This window comes from Falco naumanni, chromosome Z (genome assembly GCF_017639655.2).
Source record: "Falco naumanni isolate bFalNau1 chromosome Z, bFalNau1.pat, whole genome shotgun sequence".
NCBI lineage: Eukaryota > Metazoa > Chordata > Aves > Falconiformes > Falconidae > Falco > Falco naumanni.
Window position 1 is genome coordinate 17,826,688 of NC_054080.1, and position 23,331 is coordinate 17,850,018.

At 43.3% G+C, this 23,331-nt stretch overlaps 1 protein-coding gene across 2 annotated transcripts in view; it reads right to left on the reverse strand.

Moving 5' to 3' along the window:
* DGKQ (diacylglycerol kinase theta) overlaps positions 1-22,346 on the reverse strand; it is a 109,127-nt gene extending 86,781 nt beyond the window's left edge. The window contains exon 1 of one of the 2 annotated variants that reach the window (XM_040579449.1): positions 22,108-22,346. In XM_040579449.1, the coding sequence (XP_040435383.1) occupies positions 22,108-22,303 (196 nt within the window). In that variant the 5' untranslated portion in view covers positions 22,304-22,346. Of the gene's footprint in view, positions 1-19,779; positions 19,861-22,107 lie in introns of those variants that run through there. The other variant, XM_040579450.1, reaches the window with a different exon arrangement.
* Between the last annotated feature and the right edge of the window lie 985 nt (positions 22,347-23,331).

Below are 23,331 nucleotides of genomic sequence, written 5' to 3' on the forward strand. Positions count from 1 at the left end.
GGCTCAGTGCCGGGTCCTGCCCTTGGGTCACACCAGCCCCACGCAGCGCTACAGGCTGGGGCAGAGCGGCTGGAAAGGGCCTGGTGGGAAAGGGCCTGGGGGTGCTGGGTGACGGCCGGCTGGGCAGGAGCCAGCAGTGTGCCCAGGGGGCCCAGGCGGCCAGCAGCACCCTGGCCGGTGTCCCCAGCAGGGTGGCCAGCAGGACCAGGGCAGTGACCGTCCCCCTGCACTGGGCACTGCTGAGGCCGCCCCTCGAACCCTGTGTTCAGGTCTGGGCCCCTCTCTGCAAGGGGGACGTAGAGGGGCTGCAGCGTGTCCAGAGACGGGCAGCGGGGCTGGGGAAGGGGCTGGGGCACAGGTCTTGTGGGGAGCCGCTGAGGGGGCTGGGGGTGTTCAGTCTGGAGGCTCAGGGGGGACCTTGCTGCTCTCTACAGCTGCCTGACAGGAGGCTGTGGGCGGGTGGGGGTCGGTCTCTTCTCCCAAGTAAGAAGCGACAGGACAAGAGGAAACAGCCTCAAGTTGCACCAGGGGAGGTTTAGATTGGAGATCATGAAAACTTTCTTCACTGAAAGTGTGGTGAAGCATTGGAACAGGCTGCCCAGGGAGGTGGTGGAATCACCATCCCTGGGGGTATTTAAAAAACATGTAGAAGCGGTGCTTAGGCGTGTGGTTTAGTGATGGGCTTGGCAGTGATGGGTTAACAGTTGGACCTCATGATTCTATGATCGCTATAACTCATGAGCTGTGCAACACTTGTTAGCAAAGCAACAGCTATTTACACCCTCCAATATGCCACACTTTTTCCAAATAACCCTTTTTCTCTGTCCTCAAGACAGACTTCAAAGCAGAATCCAAAAGCTGAAAGAAGAAAAAGGTGGATTATGTCCTGTGCAGACTCTAGCAATGTGTCTGTGTCCCACACAAATGATGGCTGGGTGAGAATTGCCCAAGAAATACCAAATTTAACACATCATCTTCTCCTATGCATGACAAGACCATCCAGTCCTGAGGAAAATCCTAGGTGGTGTTGAAAATTACTTTTGTTTCCACTCTGAGGAGATACTCATCACAATCCAGTTTTGCTGTTTTTCAAGCAAATTTATTTGTAAATTTTTATTTTAACATTTTAACTTTAACAATTGTATTTATAAATCTAATTTTACATTTGCTAAACACTTAAAAACAGAGCTACTAAATTGCTCTCCAAGGAGGATCACGGAATGTCAACAAAAAGACCAAAATGGATTTGATTCTCTTCTGGAAGTCTGATCATTTTAACACATGACTGACTGTGCACCTATTCACAGGTGGGTTCTTAAGGCAAGAGCACTTCTCTCATTTCAGTAAGGACTTATTCTGAGCTTAACAAATGCACCTGCAAAGTAAATTGCAATTTCTCCTCCAACTGTCTGTTGTCTGGATTTGTTGACCTGCCAGTAGCCTTCTGCCCCTCTGCCGCTGCTTCTTACATCTCAATTAAGTTGCACCAGTTCCAGAAGCCACAGCAACACCCACTCCTTCTTCCAAAAAATCCCTCCTTTTATGTTCACTGCAAGGTGCCACAACCTATGGGTTTTGCAGGACATGGTCTGGTACTTAGAAAGGAACCACCATCACCCTTCATTGCCACAGGTCACATTCAGGACTCTTGAAGAGAGGTCTTGTACCTGAAGACAGAGGCAAGTTCCAGCAGCTGAGTGCTCCTTCCATGCAAACCTGAGATGCACTGGCACACCGCAGACCAACAGCAAACTCCAGTGACTACCAAGAAACAACACAGTGTTTTGGCCCGCTGCCTGTCACAGAGCCAGTACTAGGAAAATTTCATACCCTGACATTAAGTGACAACACCACAAGTCCTCAGTATTGACTGGATGACTTGGAAAACAATAGTTTCTTGTTGTTCATTGTCATCTGTGAGTGCTGTAACTCACTCGCATTTTGTCACCTGCAGAAGCTGTAATTCCCAGCAAGGGCCTGCAAAAGTTTATTCTAATCTTTTCAGAAAGGTTATAGATTACTGAATGGCCTAGCTGACTAAAGGGTTTGTTCCTGTTTTTAAAACAAACCACTAGCGCAGCCAGGAATGGCCTAGTAACTCAGAATTGTTTTCCCAGCTATGAGTGCATAATAAATTTTTCATTTCTGGAAAACTTTAAGTGCAATGCATTAAAGAACATACTCAGCTCATTAATGGGAACATAAATAAAACTAAATGAAAAGCAGTAATTCTCTAGGGCATCTTGTTAAATGTAAGACTTGGAAGTCATCCCTGTCTTGGAGAGTTTACTGACTGGATGGCCTGATATATGTAGACGTATTACATAAATGAAAAATCTCTACAATCCTCTACAAAAAGCCCTATAAATTTACACAGATTACATGGAAGAATTACAAGGCTGATTAAAAAAAAAAAAAAAAAGGGGGAAAGAAAAAGCCTTCCTGAATATCTAAAGCTGCATGATACTCCTATGGACTCACCAGCAGTTCAGCCACTGTGCAGACAGTATGCACACACCGTGAGTTCATATAGCAGCATAGAAGTGGCTTTTGTGTCACCCTTCCCCGTTCTTTTACTAATAATGTCTAGCGTTCAATTTGCCTTTTTTTCATACACACTGGGCACGCATTTCCCTAGATGCATCATTACAACTCCTAACTTCGTTTCTTGCCTGAACTGTAAAAGCTGACCCAAGGCTCATCGATTTGTGAGAATTTCCCCCCGACCCCTGCCATACACATCACTTTATGTTCATAGACCCCAGGCAATAAAATGGTAGATTTAATACTGAGGAGTTCTTTTTTCCAGTAGCAGGTGTCTGCAAATGTTACAGATGATCCCTATCCAAACCATGTCATCTTTAAAAGGTTATCTTCAAAAAAACATGAAACACAGTAGATGGAGAAACATGGACAAAGTCTTCATCAGGTATTTAAATGCAACTTTACTCCTCCTGCCCTGAACTGGAATATCTCTCTGTACTCACACATATTTTAGGCTCGAAAATTTTAAGTATTCCTTTTAAGAATCAAATATGTTTATAAATAGCTTCCCAGACCAGATGCAGGCGGGACAATTGTGTTCTCCCCACCTTCAACTTTACAGCAGCTTTCATTCTTTATCATAAGCCCCCACACCCTGAGATTCTCACTCCTTTTTCACACAACAACCTCCAACTCATCACTGCATTTTCAACATCAAATACGGCTCATCTGTAATCAAGTTTTCTTTTTCCATCTGAACAAATCCCAGCAGCTACAAGGAGTGTCATCTTCTGTTGACTGAAGGCAAGCAGGTCTCTGAAAAAACAGGACCATGCCTCTTAACAATCCCATCACGTGTTTAAAGACTTAGCCATGGGAACACTGCAACAGGCCCCAAGAGAGGGGCAATTGTTTGAAGAGAAGGGGTACCCAAAAAATCCAGCTCCTTACAGATGGCAAAAGGATAAGTTCACAGAATTGTACTTTGTGATAACTCTGGTCTGAGACCACATTGCTAGCGGATGGGTTGAAGAGCCACCTGCCTCCTGGCTGCAGACTCCAGGGTGCTGAACACCAGGAGTATGATGACAGTGTTGCTATTTCTCCAGCAAACTGCTGGGATTAGGTGGACTCCTTGGGAAGGTGACAGAACAGGCACTTTTTACACTACCACATGCCTGATGCAACAGGCCACCAACTTCAGCAAGAAATCAGAACCATCAAGTTTAGGAGCAGTCTCAGGGCAGCACAAAGGATATGTGGTGCAGTTTCAAACTTTGTGCTTCGCAGTAAACGTGACTATGTTCTAAATGCAACAGGCACTACAGAAAGCAAAATGGCTCATGCCATTTTACTCCAGAGGTGTAATTCACTCCAGCAGGGTGAATTTTTCAATTCCTTTTCACTACTTTCAGTAATTTTCATTGTCATTAACTCCAGTAGGGAGCACTACTGTTAAGAGTGCAGCACATCTAACTACATAGTCTGAAGAGTTACAGTCAGACCCTCACATGCTGTAATTCAGTACAACTGCTTTCAGCCTGCTAAAACACAACAATTTACAGAAGCCAAGATTCTTTTACTTCAAGTCAATATACCAGATTAAAAACAAGATATATGTTACATGGTCTCACTTACACCGAGATTAAGGAATGGAACAGGGATAGGAAAGAATGAGTAAGGGTAAATTACCCACTCAAAAATGTTCCCAGGCTTCCTGTAAAGTTTAGTGATAAGAAGAGACATCCATCAGTACTTCTGGCAACAACAATATTTCTCTTAAACAGACACAATTATTACAAATCTTTGTTCTGTATGTCACCAATTTATATCAGGCAACATCAATCCTGAAGAAGAGGGAGTATCTGAATTTGCCTATGCTACATCAAGCCATTATTGCAACCTATTCTGCAACTAGAGGCATTTCCTCTCCCTGAAGTCAGAGCTACTCTTCAGAATATGAATGTTCCTTAGAATGACGAAATGTTGTCCTACTTTTGACACCAAGCCTGACAATGATACAAATTCAGCAATTAACAGAAGTCTCAGCATCTATCAAAGCAAATGACTATGGGAATTCAGAGGTTTTGCATGATTTGCTCCTGAGAAGACAACTGCTGGGAAGAAAAATATGAGGACATTCCTGAGCCCAAAGGATGAGGTGAGCACTGGAATTTCTATCCCCTTATTCTCAGATCTGCAAACCGAAACTCATTCCAAACAGAAAAATATAAGTAGTAACAACTCTGCTCAACTGATGTCAAACAGTCAAATGTTATAGTTCAGATGGTGTGTTATTTCTCTGCCACATAGCTACACTGTCAAAATAATTTCTACAAAAATATTTACTACTTTAGGCATGAATCTCAGTGTGTCTCTGATATAACTATAATGAAAGCACATAAGTAACACATTAATTGTTACAGAAAACTGAGTAGCAAGTAACCTCATGAGCTCAGCTAGTCTGTATTCCTGACAAATGGCAGCCAAACCTGCTCCAAACACCCACCCAGGAGAGACGACCCACAGCCTCCGAACACAGCCAACTCTACATCCTCCAAAGTCCCTACAGCTATGAACCTGGTGCTTGATGTCCAAACCAAACCTCCCTTCTCACAACTTCGTTCCAGTATTTCTTGCCCTGTGTACTCAAGCCATGAAGAACTGTTTATTTCCATTTCTCTTTCAACTATTTCTGCAGCTAGGTAGGTACCTTCGTGAAGCAAGGTGCTGCTTATTTTAACAAGTCAGATGATTATTTTGGACAGTTAATGAATGCAGACCAGAAAGAACAGCAAAAAAAACACGTAGTGTGGCAAAACCTACACATTATTTCCAGTGTTATTCTTACACCTCCCCTCACAAACAGAAAGAAAAAAGAAAAAAGAGAGTGCTCAGGAAGTGAAAAAAACCAGCTCCTTTTTAAAGACCTCTGGAAATCACTGCTAGAATAAGAGAATATGAGATGTTCTCTTATTACCCCTGTTATTAAGAAAGAGGAAGCAAATATTTGTTCAGTCCAACCACTTTCCCCAGGGTTACCCTGAAACAAAGCAGGGTCCTCTGCCTTCTGGTGGATCACCATCTAGCCCAGAACCTGGGAAGAACTCAAAATTCCCATTTTGTTTACCAGCATTCATGGAGATGTCTTAGCTTCCACCTCTGTTCTGCCAGGGCTCACAGTCATGAAACAGTAACACTGGTTTATAAAGAGGCTGGTTACAAGCACTTGGGGAAGGAAGACAGGTACAGAAGTAGCACTTAACATGGAACAATCAGCTTGTACTTTAATAAAAGTACACCCATACAGACCGTGGCAGAGTGCACTGTACGCTCACTACAGGAGGCATAGCTACTGCAGCATATCTAGGAGGAGGAGAAAGGACAACTGTCTACAGATGGACAGAACAAACCAAACAAAAAATCTAGCAAAGCCAGGGAGTAAACCAAAGCTTTAAAGCTATTATGCAGGACAACAATAAGAGTCTCTACTTTCCAAACAATGAATCAGTGGGACTTAAAGGGTATATCAACACCAAGATAATTCAGGCAAAGTCAGTCTATCAAAAGAAAGTAGGTTATTTCCTCCTCTTTTCCACAGCACATGCCTGACATGACAGAAGCCAAAATACAGGCTTAATCATACAGTGCCTCTGCCCTTTAGGAGCTTTTTCACTCACTTCTGAAGTCATCCCCCATCCTGGAAGCCAACTATTTTGTTCAGCTGAACGGCCTTTGCATTCACTGAATAAATCCATTGATAATTAGAAGACAATAGCTCTGAGGAAATGCCCACAAGCTAAGCAGTCATAGATTGGAGAAAAAGATTTGTATTTTTTTTTAATCTCAATGGTTCAAAATTATTATATAAAACATGCTGTTATCAGACTGCTTATGCGGACAGTACCATTCCAGCTGACGGAGGAGATGCTGATTTCATGAGTAACTTAAAAGCAACATTCTCTTTTCACTAGAATTTTGTGGGACTTAACTTTCACATTTGTTACACAGTTTTGAGTTCCTTTTCCACTGTAGCAGCTTGCCAACACAGACACATTTAGCTTTTTTGTTTAGGACTCTGACCACAGCCAGACTGAATATTGTGACTATTTGCTGAAAGGAATGCTGGATGCAGTACATGGACCTTGCCAGCTTATTTCCCAATTCAGCAGAACCATGCAAAGACCTGTACATTCTCTCAGACAAATGCACAACCTAGTTTAAGTTTAGAAGGCTGTTAAGCAATGCTTCATAAATGTCACCAGGAAAACTGTCACTAAAGAAGCCCTGGTCTTCACAGAACATTTCAAACAGCAAGACAGAAATGGAAAAATCTCTGAAAGCTTTAAGAAGTCAGGTGTTAAAAACATCCTCCTCTCTCACTGTGGTGAGAAACCTTGGGCCTTTGCTCGTCTTACAGTTCAGTAAAACCCGCATTGTGGATACTCTTCCTCTGAAAGTCCAGAAGAGATGAGAAACCTGTTCGGCTTTTCCAAGTATTTACTGTGGATTACATTGTACTTTGTATTTCCAGAACTGTCTACATGACAGCGAGCTCTATTTGTAGGTATAGTTACCCCCAAAAAATGTTTTTATAACTTCTGAGCTCTGTGATTTCAAGGCGGCATATTTGAATTCTTATTCATTTGTATTTCAGGTATGCTGTTAGGAAATAACATAGCAACAAGTCAAGCAAAAACAAGACAAGCTACTAAATAACAAAACAGTCAAATGAGTTCAATGATATATCTGAACTGTCAATCACAACAGCACCAATTTGGTTGCAGTAGGTTTGCTTGAATAGTGGTAGCTTTAAAGCCCCATGGCTACCCTAAGAACCTCTTACTCTCCCTTCAGTAAGGCTTCAAATATTCTGAAGTCTATCAATAAACTCTATCTTGCTTTTCCATCTTCCCTGGTACAGTAAGCCCAATACTGTCAAATGAACAGCACTGCACCCGTCAGAAAAGCACCTTCCACTGCCTTCCATCTCTGACCAAGCAGGTTTCCTAAATCCTGCTAACCAGATGAAGCTAGAGTACCTACAGCTAGAGAGACAACAAAGGCACCTACACTCTGTGCTCAGTTCTACCAGTGCTTTGCACTCCAAAGAGCAAATAACAACTGCACAAGGAAGCTATACCACAGTAGCAGAAGTAGCCACCTCCATTTTGTCAACAGGCTTTTCTACATCATTACCATACTCAGCAGAAAACCCTAGACACCCTGCCAGCTGTGCCTACAGAAACAAGAGGGGTCCTCCCTCTCCACTTTACATGCTGCAGTATGGCAAATAACAGTATGGACTCACTTAATGGTCACATCTAGAGAGGAGCTGTCAACAGCATAATGTCCAGATGGGGACCAGTGATGATCCTCAGGGGTCCGTACTGGGACCAGTACTGTTACAGAGACAGTGGGATTGAGTGCACCATCAGCAAGTTTGCAGATGACACCAAGCTGAGTGATGCGGTTGATTCACTGGAGGGAAGGGATGCCTTCCAGAGGGACCTTGACAGGACTGAGGAGGGAGCCCATGTGAACTTCATGAGGTTCAGCAAGGACAACTGCAAGGCCCTGCACCTGGGCCAGGGCAAGCCACAGTGTCAGTACAGGCTGGGGGATGAAGGGATTGAGAGCAGCCCTGTCAAGAAAAACTTGGGGGTACTGGTGGGTGAAAAAATGGACACGCGCTGGCAATGTGCACTCATAGCCCAGAAAACCAGCCATGTCCTGGCCTCTACAAAAAGAAGCGTGGCCAGCAGGTTGAGGGAGGTGATTCTGCCCCTCTGCTCTGCTCCGGTGAGACTCCACCTGGAGTCCTGCATCCAGCTCTGGAGTCCTCAGCACAGGAAAGGCGTGGACCTGTTGGAGCAGGTCCAGAGGACAGCCACAAAAATTACCAGAGGGTTAGAGCACCTCTCCTGTGAGGAAAGGCTGAGAGAGTTGGGGTTGTTCAGCCTGGAGAAGAGAAGGCTTCAGGGAGACCTTATCGTGGCCTTTCAAAGGGGGCTTATAAAAATGATGGGGACAGACTTTTTAGCATGGCTGTTGCAATAGAACAAGGGATAATGGTTTTAAACTAAAAGAGGGTAGATTTAGACTAGCTACAAGGAAGAAATCTTTTATGATGAGGTTGGCAAAACCCTGGAACAGGTTGGCCAGGGAAGTTGTGAATCCCCCACCCATGGAAACATTCAAGATCAGGCTGGACAGGGCTCTGATCAACCTGATCTAGTAGATATCTCTGCTCATGACATGGTGTGTCTGTGTTTGGACTAGATGACCTGTAAAGGTCCCTTCCAACCCAAACTATTCTATGATTCTATGTGAAAGGAGAGTTCTGCGTAGACTTTACTTTCTCCCTTTTGAAAGACATCTGGATCAGACTTCACACCTGTGAAATGAAGGTGGACACAGAATTTAAAAGATGTGTTATTTTAGCATAGAACAGCTCCCCAACATCAAAAGCTTTTTCTTCTTCGAAGAGATGGAAGACGGCTAGTGCAAAACTCACATCCAGACCCAGAAATCACCTACAACTTCTCTTCTTGAGGATTAGGTCAAAGACAGGACAGTACCTGGGACAAGGCACTGGTTCACTGATGGAAACCCAGAAATCTCCAAGAAGGTTTTAACATCAGGAGAGAGCTCAGCAACTCATCTCCTGACAGTTCCCAAAGAAAAATCCTCCAGAGCAAGAGGCATCCCACTCACAACATGGAATTGCACAGGGAGCCTGGAGGGACACAGTTTTTGCCCTCTGTTCACTGAGTTTGTTCTTTCCACTGTGTGGTTCTAGCATAGTGATGCACACTACTGGGAAGTCACATCCACCATGCAACAGCCACAGACCATTGGGATGGCTGCGACTCTCCTTTCAGCAAGGAGGAATTGCCAGCCCGCAATCTTAGGTGACTAGCAGTGGTACTTAATTACGCTCAAGACAGGGATCCTGAAATGGAATTGTCTCTGAACCACAGAGATCTGTGTGAGGGCAAACAATTAAGCACCCCAGTAGCTCTTTTGTACAGGCCAGAGGATGAAGGTTGCCCATACAAGCCAGATTGCCAGGATCATGTAACATAGTCTGGCTTTTTGCAAGGTCTTCCAGACTGCAATATTTACATAGCTAGAACTGATCAAGTCAGCTTGAAATCTGACAGAAAAACCTCTGACCACCCTCACTGCACCTGCAGTGAAAGGCTATAGCTCCTAACATCCTTCAAGGGAGAAGAGAGGTCTTCCAATGACACCCCACTCAAAATTTCCATGTGATGCCACAAGGGTAAGAAAAAACATCAAATACCAGATACCACTAAAGACAAGCCTCTTGAAGACACTTAAACACTCATCTTTTCCCCTGGTTCTACCTTTAAGCTGGAGCCTTTTTTGTCTTCTGCTCAGATTGCCCATGCAATCAACTGAACCATAGATAAAAACCAGTGGCCAGAGCAGAGAGGTGCCAGCTCTGCAGCATCTGTAAGTGAAATAGGACAGCAGGGGCAGAGAAGCATGTAATGGTTAAAAACAGAGGAGTGACAACAAAGACCCAGCCAGACCACAGAACCATCTACTTTAGGACATGCACACCAGTGTCATGAATGCTAAAGACATGGTACTTAACTCCCTGCAGCTGTTGTGTGCAACTGCTTCTGCAATTCACTGCTCTGAGGGTGATGCTTTACAAAGAGAAACTTTGTCAATTGTTTATCAGCACCCTCCAGCTGACTCACAGCTACTGGTCAAAACAAAGAGCTATAGCTTACAGTATTCAGAACAGAGTAACACAACAAAACCCACAAGCAAGACTGATCCAGCCCTCAATTTTAAGGAAAATCCACTAAAACAATTTGACATTTACTGCAAGTGTCCGTAAAACGAAAACTTCATCATGCTTAGGCAACCCACATAAACACTGCAGGTTTCTACCCCTCACATACGTTGACCTACTATCACTGGTTGCCCAGTACAGCACACAGAACTCCACATACCACATTGTCAATGTCATACTTCAATAGTTTCTGAAAAGCCAGGTGGACAACACAGATGTCTCCTACAAAAATCAGTCCCGTTAACACTTCTGCAATTTTAGACATATTCATGCCAAAATGGCTCCTCACTTATAAAAGGGAAATAACAGTAGCACATCTTCAACTTTGAAAAAAGAAGAATTTGAGTTACTTACATAAACAGGGCAGATCACAGCAGAATTTAATGCACTGTGGGACTTCATAATCCATGATGGCGTTTTGGCAGAAAACTGTGATCTTGTTGCATTTGCCTGGAATCCCTCGCAATATTCAAAGATGTGGAGATAATTCTCAACACTACAACATTCAGAGCAGCTTCAATGTAGTCCTGCACCTGTGGAGTGCATCACCAGGGACACACAACACACACCTCACATGCATCCCGTGCACACAGAGCCTCAATGAATTTGCTCAGTGCTCAGGGTGGGGGGAGATGGGACCCAAGAATTCCCTCCAAAACACATAATCCTTCGAATGAATCAAGGAAGGAGTGACAGGCAGCATTTTACAAAAACCCAGCCCCTGCCTCTCAGTTATGCAACCAGTAAGCAGGAGGGTTGCAATCCCTAGGGAGTGCACTTCCTTCCACCTTGCTGCTTAAAAACTGCACACAGAACATAAAAACGTAATAAAAAATCCTGAAGAGACTAGAATAAAAAACACTGCTAATCTTGGCTACAATAGCACCCACCTATCTCCACAGCACAGTGTAATTTTAAAAGAAACACTGAGTACAATCAAAATGTAGGCCAAATTATTAACACACGTAACCCTAAAATAAGTGTTCTTCCTCTTTTAATTTGGGTAATCCCAGCATTATTTAGGGCATCTCAACACTTCCTATCACCACAAAACAAAACAAGTGAAGGAAAAAAAACCACTCACACACAAAAACACCTCCAGTTGCCATGGCAACCTCTACCTCTAATTCCTATAGGGCTTCATTTCCAAGCTGCATCACAGACAGAAGTGTACAAAACTACAGGATTTGAGTGAAAAAGCGAGCTGGAAAGAAAAGGAAAAAAAAGAAAAGAAAAAAAAAGGCAAAAAGCAAAGAAACAGGGTCCTGTGCCAGCAGCAGGGTAAGAACACTCACTGTCTTCTTCAGTACAGTTGCTATGAGGGTATTGACATGGTCAGGAAACTAAAGGTAAATGATTCATACAGTGGTGAACCGGAGGAAAATCAAACATTCGCAAGGTACTCCAGAAAGGCTAGCAAACTAAGGTGCTATTTATTTTTTGAATCACCATTCTTAATCTTACTACAAATGCCAAGCATTTCAAAAAGATTCCTGTTAAGAAAGAGCAAGGATTTCAATTCCACCACTTAGGCTTCAGTCATTGGAGACTCAGGAATATACTCACCTGGAATTTAAGCAACAGTCTCTTTCACATGAGTAAGATCATATATAATTCATAGAAGCTGAGCATTTACATCTATTTGGAGAACAGAAGCCTGCAGTGTCAAGTTATATAGACCACTTATGAGTACACCAGAACTTCCAAGGTGCAATAGCTCTGTTCACAAATCAGTAAAATTCAAGATTTACCCCTGAGAAACTGTAAGTTGTTCCTAAAGAGGGACCAAATGATCTCAGGGTTTATTTTGGTTTGTTGTTGTTTGGTGTGAGTTTTTTAATCAATCAGACTGGCAGGGCAAGTTTTTGTATCACTTGCTCTTAATTTATTATGTAATATAATCAGCTATTAATTTATACACATGAATTACCAACGCATACGTAAAGGTTCTTAAGGATTCCCATGAGACCATGCTTCCCATATTTACAAAAAAGGTTACAGTGACCAAAAGTACTGAATAAGTATAATATATCTCCATTATCTTTCCAAACTTGGGAAAAGGAAGAGGAGGATGATTTATTTTTTAAATAATCTATTTGTTCCTCCTGAAGAAACAATGGTCAAATCAGAAATACACTAGCTTCAAAAAATCTCAAGGTACTTGCCAGACAGGAACTATTCTGGAGCAAAGAGAATATAAGAGGAACGGAGTAAGAGAGGTCAAAACCAGAATGGACACGATACTTAGCTCTTTTGAAGGACATTTTTAACATGACAGTATTTTTACCTCCTACTTTGGCCTATTTCTGAAAAAGGGTTTAGCTATGGAGGTTTTATAGTCTCAGCTGCTGTTGGGAATATGCATCGCTGGTTAACTGTCTTCTTCACAAGAGAAACTACAGGCATGTAAGTCAACAGCACCGAAACCAAAACAGGAATCTTCTCACTTGTTTTTGTTTTTAAGGTTACATCTCTTCTTTCACACCTCCTTATTTTGGGTCACATGCTTAGTTTCTCACTTAGCACCTTCTCTTTGCAAAGTGAAGTCTCCCCAGCATCCAGGCAGAGGGCTGGAGCACCAAATATAATTGCAAGCACAATTTTTCTCAAGTTTCAACCCCTTCTAGGGAAAAGGGGTTGTGATAACCTTTTGGAAGGGCTGCTATTACCACCAAATGACAACTTTCCAGCAGTAAGCACAGACACACTGCCTCACAGCTCACGTGCACACCTGCCAAGCACAACTGTTCCAGTGTGGGGACCACCACTATATCCAACAGTATCCGTGGCCACCCAAAATTTATGGATCAATTTGCATAAGTGTCTTGAGAATTTTAAATTCTCCAAACATTTAATTTGTGAATATCCAAGAAGTCTGAAATCAGCTTTTCCAGTCCTCCTTATCAACATGTGAGAAGAGGTTTAATGTGAAAAAGTTTTCCTAGGCCACGCTACTCAGCCCACACCTTTCTGTCAAGTCTAAGGGCTCCTTTCTATATGAGATACATTCCAGGATTGCTAGTCCTAATCAGTTTCCCATGAAAATTTGTCTGTGTGATGATTTACACTCACTCTCGCATCCTAACTAGATTCTGAATAAAATCTTTCACCTCGCAAAACGCATTTTTTTATTCTGAAAGAGAGCACACAGTCTCAAACACAAGTAGCCTTTTTCTACTTTATGTTCAGACCCTTCCCTTATGCCCTCTTCAGGCTTAGAGGAATCTTAGCAATTTCCTTGTATTCTTCTGCCTTCTTTTGAAGCTCCCAACCATGCAATGGTTTCAGCACTGAGGAAGTATTTTTGTTTGGAACTCTTAAGGAACTGGTTAGTGGAGTAATCTTATGCTCACTGGTTAACAAGGTGTACCAGTTATTATCTCCACGTGCTGTAGAGAAAGTACTGCAGAAAAAGGACAGGCTCATTTCCTGAATTACATCATAGCAAACCAAGACATTAAAATGTGACACATTCTGTCAAGGAGAAAGAAATGCAATGAGGAACAGAGATTTTTTTGCTACATATTCTTGCACTTATACTGCAAATATTATTTCATAGCCACTGTAAACTAATGCTATGTGCAGAACACCGCAGTGCTCCTATTTTAACACCTGAAGTTCAGATCATTCAGTTTCTCCCAAGCACGTTTGTTTAGCAAAGTATTCAGAATGTCTGCAGCAGTCTTCTGTATGTAAAACCTCCAGGGATGGATTTAATTGTGGTCAAATACAGTAATTTTTATTCTCACTATTAGTTGCTTTAGCTCTTAAACAACATTATTTTTACATAGCAAGTGGCATGACATATAATACAAGTGGTATTTAAAAAGAAACCAAGCAGGTGAGCAATATCAGCATATGACATTCATAATCCTAAATATACTTCCAAGCTAATCACTCATATTTAATTTTAAAGAGGGAAAAAGCAACAAACATAGAAAAACACAAATACATGTGTTCTTTGCATGTATACATGTATGTGAGTATATATGTATGAATACATATATACATACACATGCACACACCCACATTCTTCCAGAACCAAGTGAATAAAAATATTTAAATGAAAACAGGAAGTGAAATTAGGGGTTGCCTGTACTCTAGTGAATAACAGACTTCCACAAGTGAAATAACCGTAGGCAACAATATGGTTTAAAAGGAAAAATACTGTGGTGGCACATTTAGAAAAAAAGAAGTAGGCTTCCACTAAGTTCCTTATCACACTGTGACGTACAAATGTTAGTTTTTGCTCTCTGCTTTGGAGCGTTTCCTATAAAGCTTCTCTCAAAACTGAAAGGTGCTATTAAACAAAAAACAAACAAAAAAAAGTGGGGGTGGGGTGTGTGTGTGTGTGTAGAGAAATCCAACACCAAAAGCACAGGAAGTGATCAGCACATACTATTGTATGGTTTAGAAAGGTCTATCTGCTATACATACATCCTGTTCTTTTCCCACTGGAGCCGAGTTAAATTAAATAAATGAATGTAACTTAGCCACTTGTTTTCAACAGATGTTGCAAAAGCAGTTTCATCAAAGGGATTTTCCCCAGCCAGCTCAGAATGGACCTAATGAGCAACAAGTACCCCAGAAGGAAGACAGTTTGAGCTGATGAAATGCAGTATTAGAAACAACTCTGGAAGAAACTAATGACATAAACAAAAAGCAAAGGTCATCCAGGGACAGCCTGATTCAAAGGTAATTCACAGCTTCTACCTGAGAAAATTGCTCCAAAATCAAGAACAGAACCAGGCTTCTATGGGATACTAAGCAGAAACGCAACGTTATGGACAAGTTACAAAGAGCGTGTAATCAAAGAGGGGAAAACAGACAAGCAACGGGACCCTGCCCAGAGGGAACCCCTGGGAAACAGTGCAGTAAAATTATCCCGGAACGTGGAATTCAGAACAAGACGGGGTGGGGCGGGGTGGGGGCGTGTTTATCAGCAGAAACATTTGTCATAAACTGCCACGAGGAGATTGAAAACTAAAAATCTTGCATGTCATCCTCCATTGCACTGTAAGTGCCAGACCCCACTTTAACATCAGCACCTACACTTGGGTAATAAATATCTATTGTACATAACACATCCCCTGTTAGAAAGCAATTGTCAATGCAAAGTATCCTTAATGGGCTTATTTCACATGGAAAAACCCAGGATACATTTTCAGGAAAACACTGAAATAAAAGTAACATCACCACTAAAGAAAAAAACTGCTTATGACTAAAACTGGAGGAGGACAGAGTAACCTCATAGAGACGTGTGCTGCTGAGTAAGATGCACTACACCCCATTTCAATACCAACTTCTACATCTATAAAGAAGGAATGAACACTACCTCTAGTGAAAGGGGAAGTGTTACCCAAATGTACTAGTTCGTAAAAAGAAACCAAACCTGAACCAGGGCATGTATCAGCACTAGCTAATGCACACAAACATCACAGAAAATAGGAACATGCGTGTGCTACTCCACCCTTGAAGTACTGGGGTCACTTCTGATTGAAATGCTACCAAAGTTTTAAAGAAAATGCTGTTAGGTGGCTCAGTACAATTCTTAAAAAAGATTTTACAGAGAAAGCCTTAGAGTTCAACATACTTTGTTTATCAGAAAGAAATAACTAGTCAAGCATTTCTATCCCACACAACTGTGAGAAAGAATAAAAGGCTTTTTAGACTCCTAGCACAGGACTGCAAGAACTATGGTCCACAGGAAACTTACCAAAGGAAGACCGAAAAATTTTGTGCAAGATTAAAAGAATGAGAGTATTAGCCTAGAAAATGGCCGAGGAACACCTGAACATATTAAGTCTAAGCAACAGTAGATGAAAGATCATCTTGAAAGGAAACCTGCAGAGTGCCAAAGGCAGCCACTCCACACTGTGATGGATTGATGAGCACCTTCCTTATAGCTTTTGCCATTTATCACTGAGTCAGACTGAGGCAGTAACACAGATGGTAAGTGAAAGTGCTGTGCAAAGCCTGTTACTGGATTACTGGCTGTAACACTTTCTACAGTAAGTTATTTACTACCTAACCGAGTTTCTGGCCTGAGATTTGGGACAACACTATCAACACAAAATATAGCTTCCAGCTACAAAAGCTGCGTGTGTACTTGCAAAGCTCCCTGTCCTTTCCTCTGCATCACTGATGGTGACAATGATATTTTCCTCCAAAGCACTGTCAGAGGGAGGTGGGGAAAAGAAACGTGTACATTCTTTTAGTACAAAACGGATTATCCTGCAAATCCAGACTGGTAAGTAAACTGCATCTTTCACTGGGTCAGTCAATGCCCCAAACATTTTCCCCCAACATATATGTCAGCTTGACCACAATTCAGCCAAGGTTTCAGGGTTTCTTTGGGGGAATGTTTTTTGGTGCGTATGTGTGTGTGTCCCCAGTTTTTGTGTTCATTCCCAAGATGGATCCAGAGTCACATGGCTCAATCTAAGTTTTAAATACAGCAAAGTCATATCCACATCCTGTCCAAAGTCCTATCAAAAACATCTCAGTCACAAACTCACACTGCATGTCAACAACAAACAGCTCACTGTTGTATGGAAAGACCCCACCACTGATGAGGAACCCAGTAAAGAATGAAGCCAGCAAGTCTTGAAAATAAAACTAATTGTGGAATAGAAGCAAGGTTTTACTGCAGTTTTACCTTGTTGCAGCATTTTTAGTTCAACATGCACCAAAAGCAAGCCAAGCTCACTAGAAGGAAGAATTTGTTTTCCTTGTGCACTGTAAACATTAAGACTTTTCTGGGGAATCTCACACATCATCCACTTCCTTCAAAACTCAGCAGGGTCAAGGATGTTCCAGCTGCCTGTCCCTACTACTGAACTAACTGGAAAGGGTGAGAGCTCAAAGGGATTGCTCCTCCTCCCTTTATTCCCTGCTACTATTTCCATAGCCCTACAAACTCTCTGTTGGTCTAACTCCCAGCTTTAAACTGAAATACACTTTCCCTATCTGACTCCAATTACTTAGAACAGTTTTGAAATGAAGTAGACTCCATTCAAAACATGTTCAGAATACGCATAGGTAGCCTGCTGCAGAGATACTGTCTGAGTATCTCCAGGTTCTCCTACGTCACCGAGGCACAACATGGCTTGCCAATGTCCGGGACATACCTGTATGAATCACAGCAGCCTTATGGCTGCCTTGCTAAGTCAGATATTTATGGCATAAACATCACTCCAATTCACAGTTTACATATTATTCTGGAAAAGCTGCAGTGTTGCCAGCCAACATTAACCCAGATTAGGAAAAACAACAATTTCTGCATCTGGGAACAGGTTTGGGGGTTCTGCTTAGAATACAAAGCCTAAAAACCAACCAAACAAAAACCCTCCAAAGATACAAAAACAGAAAACAAGGATGCTATTTCCCAAAGCATTATTTGAGTTAGTGCTTTCATATCAAGACAAGTACTCTAGATGCCTAAATTACATTTCCCTAGTAAAAACAGACACAAACCATACCAAAAAGTCCATGACAGTTGCTTCCAATAAACGTTCTAATGAAAGATAGATATATAGATATATATATAAAACCTAAAAATGGCTTAAAATTCTGTTACATTTGCTAACCAACTTGCTTATTACTCAAACCCCTTACATTTCAACCTTTGGCTAAAAAAAACCAAACTGAGTTCACATTAGAAAGATTTATAGCACTGGAAATGCAGCCCCCAAAATGTACAGATTCACAGTTCTTCCTAGATTTCTTTTTTTTAAGTCTTTACAGAAAAAAGAAAAAGCACTGTGAGAAGAAAAGTGTTTACTGGTGGCTAAAATAAATCCTAAACTCCAAATTAAAATATCTACTAGCCATTTTTTTAGTGTATGAAATTGGTTCTCCTGTGCACAACCAGTGAGAATTCAACTCTCTTTATCTCTTACATTAACTTCATATATATATAGTATTTTTAAGATGCACACACAGCGTCTTATGCTGCCTCTTCTTTGCCAAATCTGAGGAAATTCAAATCCACTGAAACTGAAATGACCAGTCTTGGGAAAGCAAGAGCAATATAAAAGAGTAATTGTGTTACAATCCAAACATCACTTACTCTTTCACACTTATCAAAGAAAGTGACAGCTACAAAGAGTAAAGTGGCAAGAAAAATATAGTCTTCTACAACGCCTATACAGGAAACAAATTTGCGGCCAGGGGCGGAGGAGAGACACATAGCTGCAAGCCTGGCTGACCAAGATTACAGCAAATGTGTGCACAAAAGCTTAACACAGTGACATCTTCAGACCCAACTGGACACCTAATCCACGTAGGAAGACTACTGCCTTTCCTGTAAAATTTATTTTATGAAAGTACCTTGACAATCTCGCAAAAGAGCTGCAATTCTCCCAGAAGTACCTGGAGGTGGAAGCAGTATCTTCCTTTAAAAGACAGTGATTAGATCTGGGACACTTCGTGCCTTGTACAGAGAGCATCTCTTCTATGTGAAAGGGAAAGACCACTTATATTGGCCCCTGCACTGCCAGAAATGTCTTGAGAATTCATTATACCTTCTTGTATTTTTGCTACACAGTCATGTAAGCCACATAGGCATGTGCCAGTTCACTGAGCAGGATAAGTCTACTGAAAAACTCCATAGACCTGATCATTCACATCTAGAAGATGCCATTTTCCGAGGATCAAAAGCACCATCACAATTAGAAGTCAAATCCAGGTCAATTAGGCCACAAAACTGATAGAAGAATTATTTACTTTTTAAAAAAAGATATGTAAGTATCTGTAACAAAAATCAAGAAAGAATTTGGAAAACAGAGGATGTTAATAAAGTCTTACAAATAAGTAAGAAGACATGGCCTTGAGAGAAGGAACAGATACCATAAGTATGTCAAGCTGGGACCATGTTAACCAGACCAAACAAAAAATTACTCGAACTATGTGTGAACGATCCTAATTTACATATTAAAAGATCCACCCTGGAGCACAGGAATCTGCCTACTAACAAAGCCCCCTCCCCAAAGAACATAAAAGAAGAATGCTGTACCTTTAAATGGATTCAAGGCTCATAAGAATCAATGAGAATTAAGTGAGACTAAATGAAATGGTAAACAATTGTTCAAAGTGTGTAAAATGCCTTACCACGTGCGAAGAAGGGGCTAGCTTCGTGGATTTACCACTAAGCACCCATGTCTGCACATACGTGCGACACATGGTGTCTCAGTTCTTGTGTGTGAACAGCTCTTACACATCAGGTGAAGAACTGAAATTTGGGATAACACAACTACGCAAAATGGTGATAGGCAGAGGCTTCCTCCCACCTCCTCCTTTTTAACTGATGGAATCTTATCATCAGCATGCTCAGTTCCCTTCTGAGCTTCAAAACAGAAAGTTTCCATCAAGACCAGCTTCATGGAATGTCAACACAAACAGCACCAGGAAACTGAGTATCTGAAGCCATGGATTTGGAACAGAAACCATTGCAAATTCACCTAGAAAAAGGCCACTTGACAGCTTCATTTTGAAGTCTGTAGATGGTTTCTCAAAACGAGTCCAAAAGACAACATCAGCTCAGCTGCAATTACACCCACAATCCTAGACTCTCTGGGGAGAAGAAAAAGGAGATAGCAATTATCCACAAAGTTTTCCACTCTACTGCAAACATTTCCTTCACTAAAAGCAGGGTGAAGTTACTTTATTTTTCATCAGCCTGGCACTCCTACAGATAACCTTTTATATTACTTTCTAAAGAACATTGGTCAAACTCCATTAATTAAAGCAAATGTGACAAGGAGTAATTATTAAGCAAAATTTACTTAAAATATCATATTAGCTTTTATTAAATAACTCTGAAAGAATGGGCTGACAAGCTGTTCAACAAGGTACAAGGGTGTACACATGCCTGTGAAAAGCAGCCACCATCTGCAAATGACCGACCCATCAGGTACTTTTGGAATTTGTTGCCTAGTCGTAAGTTGTTGGAAAAGACAAACATGACACTGAGCACAGCTGGTTGACAACAGGGAAACAAAAAAAATTAGTTCTTCACCCAAAGGAGGCACTGATGTGCAAGGTAACATATTACAGGGGTTTTGCCCACGCTCGGAGCTGGGAATGTTACAGGTAATGAAGACTTAAGGTATTTTTTCTCTCTCTCATTACCCCTCACACAACTTGTTTGGGGTAGAGGTTCCAGATGTAGGTCTAAAAGATACCTTAACTGCACAGCTTGGAAGTGCCTCATTAGCACACCGTAAAGATCCTTACCCAGAATTCAGCCTGAAAAGCCAAAGGAGAAAAACAATTCCAGACCACAAACTGTCAGCAGCTTTCAAACTAGGAAAAGATCCTAAATTCAAGTTACAGCTATGCACCACCTTTACGAACCTAGTATGTGAACAGGAAAAAAAGTGAGACATCCTGGACAAAAGCTTTTCACACATTTTCTTACCTGTTAACACACCAAAGCTGCCCAGCTCTTCAAGTAACAATACTGGCACCTGAACGTCCACTTTTGTTACTCCAACAATCTGCCTTTTCTTAAGTCATCATATAATTAAAAATTATAAAAGATTAGCTTTGTGCATTTTCACAACTTAAATTTTCACTCGACTTTGGGGCTTTTTTGCTGTAAGGGTAGGCAGTGACCTTCTGCTACACAGACAGAATTACACACCTCTCAGCACAATTTTAAGCAAATATAAAACCGTTCTTGCAAGACTTTTTTTGCACCACACGGGAACATGACTTCCACCGAACTTCATCCTGCACCCTCTTCACCCACAACCACGACAAAAGGAAGAAGCTATTTCAAGAATCACAGGGTACTTGCTCTACACCCAGGGCGTTGTTTGATACCACCCAAACAATGAGGCTCTTGTACAAGCCGACTCCTCCAGGCACGGTCTTGGGTGATGCAGCCCAAGCCATCCAGGCTGCATATGCTCAGGAAGACATCAAGGTGTTGTCTGCGGGTTTTTTTGTTTGTTTATTTTGGTTTGTTTTTTTTTAAAGCAGGACATGGAGAACCCCTCTTTTCCCTTATGACACCACTTGGTTTCGCTGTGCCAGAACACAACAAAATTTCGTCATCTCCAGGAACCTCAGCTGCCACGGGGGCCAGCAAGCAGACCTAGCAATTCCTTCTCCCCTCCCTGGCGTTAGCCCAGGTGTAAAATGTTCAAAATCCACGTAGGCTGCAGCTCCTCCGTGCCATCAGGCACCACGGCAGGTAGGGGCACCCCCGGGATGGCTCCACTGCGGCCACCGAGCAGCCCGGCGGGCACCGGCGGGTCCGTCACCGGGTGGGCAAGGGCAGCGCTGGGTCACGGCGAACACCCGTGTCACTGCACAGCACCGCACCGCTGAGGTTTGATTATCATTGTTAGAACTGCTGCTATTAGTATTATTACCAGATTTTTTTATTATTAGAATTTTTTATCATTATAGTTTATAATTAGAATTATTATTGTTAGACTTACTCTCGTTCGGATTCATTGCTAGAATGGTTATTAGTAGTGGAATTTTTAGTATTATCGCTGGTTTCGGACGCACTGTTAGGATTTTTAGTATTATTGCTGTCGTTAGACTTCATTATTAGAATTTATTATTATAGAATTTTTATTATTACTATTGTTAGATTTTTTTAGTAGAACGCACTATTTTTATTATTATAATTTTTACCAGCAGTATTTTTTCCCTCCCCCCGCCCCACCTCGCCCAGGACGCGGCGGCCGCTCCCGGCAGGTCCCGCAGACCGACGGCCGCCCCGGGCAGCCCGGCGGCGCGGCGCCCGGCCTGGCCCCCCGCCGCCCCCTTACCCTCGCACTGGTAGCCGGCCAGCCCCCAGATGAAGTCGGTGCAGTAGTGGCAGAAGGTGGGCTTGGTGAGGGTCACCCTGCGGAAGCTGTGGCCCGGCGGGCCGCTCCCCGCCAACACCGCGGCGCGGCCCCGGCCGCCCAGCAGCGGGCTGGAGCCCGGGCTGCCGCCGCTCAGCGAGCGCGTCCCGTCCGCCATGCCCGCTCCTCGCGGCACGGCATCGGCCGCCGCTCGCCCTCGCTTCCGCCCCAGGCGGCGGCGGCGGCGGCGGCGGTGGGGGCGGGCGGGGGCGGCGCCCCAGTCAGGGCCTGGGCGGGCGGCGCTGCACTGCCGCCTGCCGGCCGCGCCGCGGGCCCCTGCGGTCCGCCCCGAGGGGACGCCGCAGCCGCCCGCCGGTCCCCCTGGCGCGGGCGGCGCTTCCCCAGGGCCGGCGCCGCGCTGCCCGTGAGGCCTCGGCGTGTGCCGGGGTGTCCGCGGCCCCGCCGGGCGGGAGCTGCGCGCAGGGCGCGGGGGCTCAGGTGAAGGGTGCGGAGGAACGAGCTGCTCGGCGGCGGCCTCGGCGGTAACGCACCGGAGGGCGAGGGGCGCCCCTCAGCGCCCGGCGCCGGGGCCCGGCAGTCGGTGGCAAAGCCGCAGGAGGAAAAGCTGCCTGTCAGAAGGTCTCACCGCAGGCAGGCGGCGGGCTCAGCTTGCGGCTTGAAACTGTGAGGCTCGAGGAGACCTCCCGTTTCTTACCGCGACACCAAACCGGAGAGTTGCGCTACCCCCCAGCCCCGTGCCATTTTGGAACGCGTAAAGCTCCATCTCGTGACATTTTTTGATGATGTCTTGGCAGAAGATGGGTTTGCTGTCGGTTTTGCCTTCCGCTCTCAACATCTCAGCCTTTATGAGGAAAGATAAAGGGTTCTGCCTAGCAGTCTCTCTGTAACACAGATTTTTGTCCTCTGTATTCACTTCACCTTGTTGCTGGTTTTGCAAACATTAACACACTCTGATGTTTCCACGTTGCTAGTCTCCTCCTCTGCCTCTGAACTGCCTCTGTTTCTTTGACGGTTACTACATCAGGCAAAGTATCGTGGCTGGAGTAGGCTGGGACAGGAAAGGATGCTGTGTCTTTAGATTTTGTGTCTACAGATGCATGTTGTTCACATCTCCGCTTGTCTGATTGTGTCCCAGATCTCAGCTTCATATTAAGTGAGCATCTCCACTGAGCTATCTGAAACAAC